Source organism: Myotis nattereri, assembly GCF_964212035.1.
Source record: "Myotis nattereri genome assembly, chromosome: 2".
In the NCBI taxonomy this organism is placed as follows: Eukaryota; Metazoa; Chordata; class Mammalia; order Chiroptera; family Vespertilionidae; genus Myotis; species Myotis nattereri.
The window spans coordinates 210,117,932-210,129,174 of NC_138076.1; the positions used below are offsets into that span (position 1 = coordinate 210,117,932).

At 56.0% G+C, this 11,243-nt stretch overlaps 2 protein-coding genes across 3 annotated transcripts; one reads left to right on the plus strand and one right to left on the minus strand.

The window, feature by feature from the left end:
- The first annotated feature begins 2,562 nt into the window (after positions 1-2,562).
- Positions 2,563-5,000, plus strand: ATF4 (activating transcription factor 4). 2 transcript variants are annotated; one of them, XM_081082375.1, is made up of 4 exons: positions 2,563-2,692; positions 2,931-3,089; positions 3,677-3,991; positions 4,087-5,000. In XM_081082375.1, exons 3-4 carry the CDS (start codon positions 3,769-3,771, stop codon positions 4,917-4,919), a joined length of 1,056 nt encoding a protein of 351 aa, XP_080938501.1. In that variant the 5' UTR covers positions 2,563-2,692; positions 2,931-3,089; positions 3,677-3,768; the 3' UTR covers positions 4,920-5,000. The 2 variants fall into 2 exon arrangements, with proteins under 2 accessions (XP_080938501.1, XP_080938502.1); XM_081082376.1 differs by having other exon boundaries at positions 2,575-2,638; positions 2,743-3,089.
- A 1,715-nt stretch (positions 5,001-6,715) lies between these two features.
- Positions 6,716-10,051, minus strand: RPS19BP1 (ribosomal protein S19 binding protein 1). The gene is made up of 4 exons (XM_081084648.1): positions 9,940-10,051; positions 9,655-9,783; positions 7,452-7,549; positions 6,716-7,238 (listed from the first exon to the last, which is right to left on the minus strand). The coding sequence occupies exons 1-4, from the start codon at positions 9,989-9,991 to the stop codon at positions 7,104-7,106; spliced, it is 414 nt and encodes a 137-aa protein (XP_080940774.1). The 5' UTR covers positions 9,992-10,051; the 3' UTR covers positions 6,716-7,103.
- Positions 10,052-11,243: the final 1,192 nt, after the last annotated feature.

Here is an 11,243-nt window from a genome sequence, read left to right on the forward strand (position 1 = left end):
CCCAAAGTGTATTTTGGTTTTCCCTGTTGCCCCTTTTTAAAAATGAGTTCAGGACAATAGTATTTTTTATACACTTACTTGTGACTTTTTTTCAAATAAATAATCAACGCTCATTTGGAAAAGCTGTGTTGAGGCCTACAGTCTTTCTTCCTGGGTCTCAGCCCCTGATGGTCCACGGTTGACGCTCCAGATCAGCTGAGTTTGCTCCCTCGTACTCCGCTAAAGTTGAGAACACAAATGGTTTTGATGAGGAATAAGCCTCAGGATCCTAAGGCCCAGGAGTGTCTGTACGCAGGGATTTCTGTAGGTAGGGGTCCCCGCGTGTGTTCAGGGTTGTCTGCTGTGGTACATTTCTCTTGAGACCATGACCTGGGATCTGTTAGAACTCTGCCCTTGCTGCTGAAGCTCAAGGCCACAGACGCCTAGGACTAGCGCAGGGAGGCTGTAGCCTTTTCGGACGCTACTGATTCTAAGCGGCCGAAGTGCCAGAGAGGTGGGCTCTGCGGTTAATGGTACACACTGTGGTGCTCACCTTTTCATTTTGATCACCTTGTAGTCTTTAAATTCTCGGTCCAATGCCAAGTCTACAGTTGGCCTTCGCTCACTTGCCTGCCCTTCAACAGCAGTTGGTATGTTTGGCTGCGATCTGGAGTCAGTCACCAGTCCTTCTGCCCCGTCTTGGATAGCTACAGAGGGAAGCAGCCTAGCCTTGAGACCCAGAGAACTGCTGTCCTTTTCCTCCTTGAGGAGGTAAAGCTGGAAACATGATGCCCTTCACAGCACGGGAGGAAGAAACGAGAAGTCTCCTTTCCGGCAGCTTTGACTTGTGTGTGGCATGAACCGTTCTCCCACAGGAGTGCTGCTGGTTCTTCCTATCGGCTCCAGCCTCGGCGTGCTTGATCTGGGTCCCCACAATAGAACGGGTGGGGCGAGCTGCCACTGAAGTCTTTCTTCCGTGACCTCTGCAGTGTCAAAGCTGGGGCAGTGTGTTACTTGCTTTAATTTTCAACCACCTGTGTGGTCAGCCCTCAGGAGCACTGACAAGTCTCCTGATCCCACAAGAGGAGGACAGGCGCTGTGGGTCCTCAGTTGTGCCTGTGGAAGACGTGTAGTGGCTCAGGGACTCTTACTGCCTTTGCACTGAACGGCTGGACGACTTCTGTGTATCGCAATTCTTGGGCCTCCCCAAGGGGAAAGAAAAGCCACACATACCAGGACCCAGTGTGCTTTGCATATACCAGTTGTTTATAGTTGTTGGTTTCCTCTCAGTAAATGACAGGCGGCCCCTGAGAAAGCAGGATGATGTAATGGGGATGGGAGGTGCCTATCGGGAGGTCTGGGTCAGAAGACCTCAGTTCCGATAATCAGTTGAGCACCTACCAGGTACCAGGCACTTTGCTCAGTGCTTTCCACACGATTCCACTTCACTCTGAGGATAATGATACTACTCAGCATTAGCCCATTTTACAGATGAGGAAACTGAGCCCCAGCAAGAACAAGTCACTTAACCAAAACATCCCGGCTGAACATGAAAGAGCCAGGATTCTTTTGGGTTTGCCCTGAGACCTGTCTTCTAACTCCTACGCCATAAGGCCCTCGCTGGGAGCATGTGACCGGGCAGAACACCGCCCCCATGAGTCCTGTTTACCACGGTCAGGCCACTGAGCTAGATGAAGTCACTTAATGGCTGTGGCTTAGGACAGCGGTTCCCGAAGTTTTCACAGCAGAGCCCTCGGGACTATTTGTAAGGCCCGCTGAAATGCATGGCGGCACAAACCCCAGGTTTCCGACCCTCCAGGGCCTGACTGCGAGGGAGAGGATGGCCCTGCCAAGGGGTGGGTTCCCCTCCGCACAGGCCATGGGACTTGCCCGGAAGCGGACGCCTGGGAGGTAGGTGAGTAAATTCCCTCCTCGTTTAGAGAAACAGCGTGCGCAACCAAACAAGTTCTGCTGTGATGGCCTGCGTGTTTTAATGGACAAGCAGACATATTTTGGCAGAATGGACATATAAAAACAGAACTGGTTGGGCCATAGGATTCTGCATCTTCCAGCGCAGAGCTGGCCTTTGGGTAGGTGGGCAGGGGCCAGGCGATCTTCCGCCTGCGGTCCTCAGCTCCCCTTCCCGCTACTGAAGGGCTCCCGTGTGGTGAAATCGCCCCGAAATGACATTTCCTTTTGCCCAGTTTCACCTTCCAGCCGCAGCCTGGCCCCTAGTTAGAGCTGCACTGAGAGCTGGCAGCTTGGCGACCGCAGGGGCTGGGGCTGCCCTCACTATGTGGGGCTGGGTGGGTGAGAGGGTGGCGGCCGGCTACAGGCCTGGCGGAGGGAGCCGCTGCATATCCACGGCACCACCAAGGGCGGGCGGACAACAGACTCCAGACCCGCACGCGGGAAACCCTCCGGCCCCCGCCCTTCCCTCGCGCACCAGAGGCCACCTCACTGCACAACCCACCCACCTTGGACCCTGAGCCAATAAAAACTCGAGTTATAGATGACTCACCACGGCTGGCCAATCAGTCGATGCGCGCTCTCCGCCGGCATCTCGCGCGATGAGAGGGCTTCGGACTTCACAATAAAAACCTTTCTTGGAAATGACTTCTCCCCGGACTTCAGCTAACACCGGAAGCGGGCGTGTCTGGTGGGTCCCTCCGCGCTCGCAGTGACTCTTTGATCTTAGCAGCCTTGTAAAGCAGTGAGTCTTTTGTTTCGCGAGGCCTTTAAAATAGCATATTTTCTCTTTAGAGTTACGCCCTGGCCAAAAAAAGTCGTTGGTTGGAAGAGGTAGGGCGTCAACAGATGAAAATAAGTGGGCGGGAGGCGAAGGTCACGTGACAGCGGAAGGATTTTTCTTTGTGATGCGGCTCATAAAGGAAAAAGTTATAAAAGACCCGCGGGCCGGCTGTTGCGGCCATTTCCTCTCCCGCCTGCAGATGTAGACCTTCGAGCGCGTCCCTTCCTCCTCCGCTCCCACAGCTCCCGGCCGAAATGGCGCATTAGAGGCAGCAGTGCCAGCGGCAGCATTGGCCTTTGCAGCGGCAGCAGCAGCACCAGGCTCTGCAGCGGCACCTCCCAGCGGCTTAAGCCATGGCGTGAGTAGGGGGACGGGCTGCTGGGTCCGGGCGCCCCCGGGTCGCCGAGGACCTGCGATCTGTGTGCCTGGGTGCGGCCGCAGGCCGGCGGCGTCGCGGAGGGGGAAGCGGTTTTACGAGCGCTGGGGACGCGTGGCCCCAGTGTGCCTGCCCCGAGACGCCGGCGCCCGAGCTGGGAGAGCGCGGCCCGGTCCTGGGCCCGGGGGAAACGCTCCCGGTGCCTCGCCTCCCCCGCCGGGGCCCGCCTGGCGCCGGGCGAAACGTGGCAGCAGCAAGATGGCGGCGGCTGGGCGGCGGGCGGCGGCGCCGCGAGTCACGGGGCGGGGGAGGCGGCGGCGCGGCCGCGTTTGGACGGGAGGAAGCAGCGCCTACTTCCTGCGGCCGCTGGGGGAGCGGCCCAGCGCCAAGGGCGTCCACGGGGCCGCCTGACCCGGGCGGAGCAGGGAGCGGCGCACAATGGCTCTGGCGCCACGTGTTTCCACTTCCCTACGGCCAAGTCGGGGTGGGCCTTCCTGCCTCGGGGTGAAAAGACGAGCTTCTCCGGCCCGCTGATGGCTAATCGGACTTTGTTTCTCGTTCCTATGCAGGCTTTTCACGGCATTCAGCAGCAGCATTGCTGTAACCGACGAAGACACATTCGAATTAAACACATTCCTCGATTCCAGCAAAGCCCCACAACATGACCGAGATGAGCTTCTTGAGCAGCGAGGTGTTGGTGGGGGGCTTGATGTCCCCCTTCAGCCAGTCGGGTTTGGGGGCTGAAGAAAGCTTAGATCTAGACGACTACCTGGAGGTGGCCAAGAACTTGAAACCCCATGGGTTCTCCAGCGACAAGGCTAATGCGGGCTCCTCCGAATGGCTGGCTGTGGATGGGTTGGTCAGTGCCTCAGACAACGGCAAGGGTGAGTGCCCATCGTTGACTTGCCACTGAGTTCTGAGTTCTAGTTGGTTGCTTTGTGCATCTGGCTGAATTGATTTCTTTTAAAATCTTTTGCAGAGGATGCCTTCTCGGGGACAGATTGGATGGTGGAGAAAATGGATCTCAAGGAGTTTGACTTCGATGCCCTGTTAAGTTTAGGTGACCTGGACACCATGCCTGATGAGCTTTTGGCCACGTTGGATGACCCCTGTGACCTCTTAGACCCCCTAGACCAGGATATTAATAAGGAGCCCCTCCATACCGTGAACCCAATTGGCCATCTTCCAGAAAGTTTACTAAAAACTGACCAGGTTGCCCCCTTCACCTTCCTGCAACCTCTCCCCCTTTCCCCGGAGGCCCTGTCCTGCACTGCGGATCATTCCTTTAGTTTAGAGCTGGGAAGTGAAGTTGACATCTCTGAAGGAGAGAGAAAATCAGACTCCACTACTTATGGTTCCATAATCCCTCAATGCATAAAGGAGGAGGAAGTCGCCTCAGACAATGATAGTGGCATCTGTATGAGCCCGGAGTCCTATCTGGGCTCTCCCCAGAACAGCCCCTCCACCTCCAGGGCCTCCCCAAACAGGAATCTGCTGTCTTCAGCTCCCGCCTGTGGGTCTGCCGGCCCCAAACCCTACGACCCTCCTGTAGAGAAGGTGGTAGCTGCAAAAGTAAAGGGTGAGAAACTAGATAAAAGGCTGAAGAAAATGGAGCAGAACAAGACAGCAGCTACTAGGTACCGCCAGAAGAAGAGAGCAGAGCAGGAGGCCCTCACCGGTGAGTGTAAAGAGCTAGAAAAGAAGAACGAGGCTCTGAAAGAGAAGGCCGATTCCTTGGCCAAGGAGATCCAGTACCTGAAAGATCTGATAGAGGAGGTCCGCAAGGCCAGGGGAAAGAAAAGGGCCCCTTAGTTAGGGTAGTCGGTGTGCTTGTACAGAGGAGGCTTGTGCTGGAGATGTGTATCATAATAAATTATTTTGTAGTGAAAATGCTGTGCAGACTGCTGTATGTTTTCTTGCCTCAAATAACCCAGCCAACTGTCCTAGGACTAGATTCTTAACCAGAAGGAGGTTTCAACATATTTTAAGGTTGAGCCCAGAGTGAGATGTGCTATCCTCGGGATCACTGGTGACTCCATCGGACTCTGGGCCAGAGCCCCAACAGCAGGTGGTTTACCCAGAGCTGGGGATCCCTTGGTGGGCTATCCCTTGGTTAGGGGCAAGGCTCTAGGGAGTTTTAACTGGAAGGAACTGGTAGCAGGAACAGCCCAGGCTCCACCTGTTCTCCCAGTTGGGCCTTTTGCCAACATCTGTCACTCAGCAGCCAGATAAGGTTCCACAGTCAGTCCTTGAGCTGGGTGTGCTGATGAAGTTTCTACTTCTAAGCTCTTTGGTTCTGATGCCCTTGTAATAAACTATTGATAGGAAAGCAAAGGGAAGGACCCACGCCTGTCATCTGGGCAGCTTCACCAGGAAGCTACAACTTGACACTCCCCCCGCCCCCCCCAGGAATCCGTAGGTATATGGTCTATTCTCTAGGTCACTGGGGGTGGGGTGGGGGGAACAGATCCATGCCCAGTAAAATTGGGGTGACATAAGGAAGGCACTTAATCACCTGGGAAAAGGTCGTTGGCCAGAACTGGCCACTGCAAGCATGGGGAGATAGAGGATATTTAATCTGGGCTAAAGGAGTTCTTGCTGTTCAGGATTCACACCCACATTCAAAAGGACTAATGGACTGCAGCTAGCCTAAGCTTAAAAGATGAATCTACGGATATCCGGTGTGTAGCTCTCCCCCCACCAGGGTCATTAAGACTCCGCTGGAGGGAGCGGGTGGAGCATGAGGCAGGATAGCAGCTGCTCTGAGGAAGGTGGGCCACTTCCTGTTTGGAGTCTGCACCCTCCTGCAGCCGTGACCTGGATGACCTGCTTCCTCCGGCTCAGGAGAGGCATCTGCAGACAGGACCGGGTCGGGTCCAGCTCCAGCCGGCCGTTCTGTGGCCCACCCTCAGGGTGGAAAGCTGGTTAACCACCAGGAACAGCTCCACGGCAGTGGGTAGGGGCGAGGAACCCTCTCTGGTACATTAGAACCCATGCAGGGAGGTTGACTGTCACTCCAGCCACAGGCCCCTTCAGAAGCCTCAGACAATGCCATGGCCTCTGAAGCCCTTTGGGGGAGGGGGAAGGGGGAGGAGAGCTGCCTGAAGGTGCCCAGGGCCCTCCTCTCCAGAAGGCCCCCAACCCCAAGGGGCCCCTGCTTCCAGGACTTGTCCTCTCCACACTGAAGACAATGCTGGTCAGCACATCCTGTGCCCAACACTGCCGGCTGCGAGGGGTCCAGCCCCTACCTTTGTGCTCAGGCACAAACCTGAGTGTGAAACCCTGTTGCTGAAGTCACCTCCTGAATCACCCCACCAGTCCCCCAACACTTGACACACAAGCACAGGACTTGGGCGACAGGCAGGCAGCACTCCCTTTCCCCAGACCCTGGAGTCTCATCCCTGGATCAAAGCTTCTGGCAGCTGTGGGTGCCACCCAGGGGAGGGCCCCTCTGGGCTATGCCAGCAGATGCTGGGTGAACTGAGTGGCAGCCTGCACTGGGGCTGGACTGGAGGACTTCTGCTCTGGGAGGTGAGGGAGGGAGGGAAGGCTCTTTGGTGCCACAGGAGATGTGACACCTCGAGTCAGACCAGCAGCACACCCCCAGCTGGAGCCCATATTTATTAGAACCTGGAAGCATACCCAGCAGCCCTCCTCTCCCTCCTCGAGGGGTGGCCCCTGAGGGCCAGTAACTGGCCTCTACGGCCAACAGCCAAGAGGTCCTACTTGGGCCAAAGCAAACAACAGTCAGAAATGTTCCTCTCTGGCAGGGAGGCAGCTCTTCCCAAGCCTGCGGGTTCCCTCCGTCCACGTTTAAATGCTCCCGCAGGCGTCCAGCTTACCAGCTCCACTCAGCCTGCCCCCGGCTTCAGCTCCGGGGCTTCCTTGGGTCAGCCTGGCCGCCTCTGTGCATGGCAGGGGGCCAGGCCCAGCAGTGGCTGTGAGGTCAGAGGAGGACGCTGGGCCCCAGCCGCTCCCCTTGGGCCCTCCAGGAGCCTAGCTGCCGAAGTATTCCTGCTGGAACTTCTGGAAGTCCTCCTCCGTGAACACAGTGCCTTCAGCCTTCTTCTTCTTCTTCTTCTTGGCCACAGGCCGGTCACAGGCCTTGCGGCCCCGATTCTGGCGCAGAATCTGGGGATGTGCAGGAGTCAGGACATGAGGGAGCTGTACGACCTGGTACGCTCTCAGCCCTTCAGGGGGAGACCCCCCCCCCCCAGCACAGCAATACAGGAACGTGGGGGGTGGCCCAAACTCCCCCCTATGCTAGGGCTGAGACCCCCAGGATCCCCAGGAACATCCTCAGCTTTCTCCCCCCAGCTTCCTTCTCACAGCCACCCGACACACCTGCTGGGTGACGGACTCGGGCACGGTGCTTCTGGCACCGGTCATGAACTTCAGGTTCTCTCCAAGGTAGCCTCGACGCTCTCGCTTCTGGAACTCAGCTGTGGATGGATGGTAAGCAGGGTGGCATAATTTCAGATGCACTCCCTGGAAGCCTTCTAGGTCCCCTCTTGATATCTCCCCATTACCGCCCCCCCACCCCCCCCAGCCTTGCCAAAGGCCTTGTTGTCCCTTCCCTCAATTACTATAATAGCCTGGCCTCTTTTCTGTCAAATCCACTCTCCACACAGATCCTGCTGAAAGACCTCTTGGCTCCCAGATGCTCAACTGACTTATGCAACAAATATGTCCCAAGTGCTTAACGGTGTGCCAGGCACTGTTCTAGGAGCAGAGCACACAGCAGGACACCGACAGGCAAAACCTCCTGCCCTCGTGGAGCATACATGCCAGTGGGAAGAGGTGGTAAACAGTATTTTGAAGGTGATACATTTTATGGAGAAAAGCAGAATAGTAAACAGGAATCAGGGATGGAGGGTTGCATTCTTTTTTTATTGACTGACTTGAGAGAAAGGAAGAGAGGGAGGGGGAGGAAAAGAGGGGGGGAGAGACACACACACACTGATGTGAGAGACACACATCAATTGGCTGCCTTCCTCAGTCACCCCAGTGGTGGCCGGGGATCGAACCTGCAACCCAGGTATGTGCCCTTGACTGGGAATCCAACCAGTGACCCTTCAGTCCATGGGCTGATGCTTTAATCACTGAGCCACACCGGCCAAAGGCTACTTTTTTCTTTTTAACCCTCAAATGAAGATGTTTTTAGAGATGACAGGAGGGAGAGAGAAACATCAATTGGCTGCCTTATGCATGCACACCGACTGGGGACGGAACCTGCAACCTGGGCATATTGGGATGATGCTCTAACCAGCTGAGCTACCCAGCCAGGAAAAGGATGCAGGTCTAAACCTGAGGGTCTGAAAAAGCCTCAATGAAATGATGTTTGAGCAAAGACTCAAGGGAGAGTATAGTATGTGGGGGAAGATCATTCTAGAACAGCCATGGGTAAACTACGGCCCGCCGGATCCAGCCCGTTTGAAATGAATAAAACTAAAAAAAAAAAAAAGACCGTACCCTTTTATGTAATGATGTTTACTTTGAATCTATATTAGTTCACACAAACACTCCATCCATGCTTTTGTTCCGGCCCTCCGGTCCAGTTTAAGAACCCATTGTGGCCCTCCAGTCAAAAAGTTTGCCCACCCCTGGGCTAGAATCTAGATAAACAGCCAGTGCGAAGGCCCTGAAGCAGAGGTGTGGAAAATGGCTGGAAGGGGAGGAGAGAGCAGAAGGGGCGGGCCAGGGGGGCCTCATTAGGCACCCTGAGAACGCGGCCTCCACAGGACGGTGTGGGGCGGAGAAGAGGAAGGTCTGACCGATTTTGTAGGATCACTGGCTGATTTTGTAGGATCGCTTTGGCTGTTTTGCGGAGGGGGGAGGGGAAGGTGAGAGACCAGTCAGGAGGCTCTCACAGTCACTCAGGCAAGAGATGCAGTTCCCAGGAGCGGCAGCCAGAGGTGCTTTTCAGATCGGCCACTGAGGGTGAGGGTCCCCTCGCCCGTCCATGATGTACCGATTACGGGACGAGGTCTGGGCTGGCTGCGGCCACCTGTGCCCTCTGCCCTTCACACCAACATCCCTGCTGCTCAAACGGGCCTCCCTTTTCTGCCTCCACACTTTTGCTCGGTCGGGCTGTTTCCTCCCTGGATTTCATCGTCCTCTGAACAAACACTTGAAACCTTTTATGCACCAGGCCCAGGTTCAGGGATTGGAGGAGCTCCCCAAATCCTGGCACATATCCTCCCTCCCACCATCCTGCCGGTCCCCAAGTCTCCATCTCCTTAAGTGGCACCCCATCCCCCCACGATGCTCTAGAGCAGTGGTTCTCAACCTTGGCTGCACATTAGAATCACCTGGGAATCTTTTTAAAAGCCTGATTTCCGGGGCTCATCCTCCGGAAATTCTTTCTTTGTGATGGGGTGGGGCCACAAGCGCCCCGGGCCTTATGTTTCACTCCTCCGTCCCCCCAGGACTCCGCTCCGCGCGTGGCTCATGGAGGTGCCCTCGGAACGAACGCCTGGCCCGCGCCTCCAGCCCGGCCTCAGGTCCCCTTCCTCCAGGGCCCGGCCCGGCCCCTTCCCGACCTTACCCAGCGCCGACTTGGGCACTTTTCCTTTCGCCGAGTTCCGCAGTTTCCCGGCCTGGGTCGCCTTCGCCTTCGCGGCCCGCTTCCCCGGAGCCCCGCTCGGCGCGGCCTGGCCCGGCGCGGCCTGGGGGGCTGCAGGGAAAGAGGAACGGACGCGGGTCGGGGGGCGCGCAGGGTTCCCACCCCCGGGGATAAGGCCGGGCAGAGCCGTTCCGCACCCTCGGGGCTCCCGCCCTCAGCCCCCGCCGCCCGCGGCCCGCGCGGGAAGTCCGGGCAGGCTCCCCTCACCCTCGGGCGCCCCCAGCAGCTCCAGGCCTCGCCGCAGCAAGGCCGCGGACATGGCTGCACCGCGCCCCGCCCACACGCCCCACGCTACTTCCGTCCGGGCCGCCCTAGCTGTCCCCGCGGAAACCCGAGCGGGAACAGAAGGTTCGGCGTGAGCGGGCGGAAGTGCTCACCTTCCTTAGGACGCATGCGCCAGGGTTAGCCAGTTTACGAATGAGGGGAACAGGGGCGGGGTCGGAGGCGGGGACAAGGCGCAGACAGACGCATTTGTTGTCCAATCCCAGCCAACTACCCGTTTGGCGCCAGGCCACGCCCCTTCCGGAAAAACCGTTTACAGCTAGCCTAACCGAGTTGATCCAAACTCTGAGAGGGCGGGGGCGAGCTCAGTGTTAGTAGTCTCAATTTTTACAAAAAAGGAGAATGTTGAGTTGGACTTTTTTATGTACTTCAACCAAAGGAACATATCGCACAGATTGAGTGCGGCATGAGAATTCAGCTGTCTTCCATTAAGCCAACATTAAAGACATATGCAAAAATGCAACACAATATTGTTTTCACAGTTTTGTTTTGGAAAAAACATATTTTCATAAAAATAGGTTATTTGTGTTAACATGCAATGAGTTTGTTGTTATTTTAAGTGAATTGATAAATAAAAGTTTTCTCAGTTTTAGTTTCTTATATGGCAAATAACATACACAAAAGCTCTTTGGGATCCTGAAACTTTTAAAAGAGTGTAAAGAGGTTGTTAGGCCAAAAAATTTGAGAACTTCTGGCCTAGAAATGACTTCTTGCAGTGGAAGGGAGCCTGTCCTCACTACTGCATTGCAGCTCCTAGTCCAGTGCTACCCGGCATGCAGGAGCACTCAGTAAAGGAATGGCGGGAGGAGGACCCCCTGAGGCCACTGAGCAAACATGTTCTGAGGGCCTTTTGTACGCCTGGCACTGAGTGTGGGACACGGAGATGACCCAGCGGGTCCTTCCTGCATGACCTCACTGTCTAGCGGCCATCAGCGATGCTAGGCAGGAGAGAAGCACCTACATAGACGTTAATGATGACAGAACTATGTCAAGATGCTGTTTTAAGTGTTTGTTAACTCACTCCCCCCTCCCCCATGATTGTGAAGTAGGAGCAATTGTTTTCTCCATTTTACAGATGAGGAAACAGAGAAGCAAAGGTCACCGGTGGTATCAGAGCTGGGAATCAAGACAGCCTGGCCTGAGCTTTTGTGCACTGGGTGGGGCCTGCCAAGCCTGAGGGTTACAGACCTCCAGAGGAGAAGGGGAGCTTTGTGAAAGGGGAGGGTCCC

Coding starts and splice junctions, on each gene's coding strand:
- RPS19BP1 (XM_081084648.1), bottom strand. CDS start 9,991: ATGTCCGCGGCCTTGCTGCGGCGAGGCCTGGAGCTGCTGGGGGCGCCC. Junction 9,784..9,939: donor GCTGCTGGGGGCGCCCGAGG/GTGAGGGGAGCC, acceptor CTTTCCCTGCAG/CCCCCCAGGCCGCGCCGGGC. Junction 7,550..9,654: donor AGTGCCCAAGTCGGCGCTGG/GTAAGGTCGGGA, acceptor ATCCATCCACAG/CTGAGTTCCAGAAGCGAGAG.
- ATF4 (XM_081082375.1), top strand. CDS start 3,769: ATGACCGAGATGAGCTTCTTGAGCAGCGAGGTGTTGGTGGGGGGCTTG. Junction 3,992..4,086: donor TGCCTCAGACAACGGCAAGG/GTGAGTGCCCAT, acceptor AATCTTTTGCAG/AGGATGCCTTCTCGGGGACA.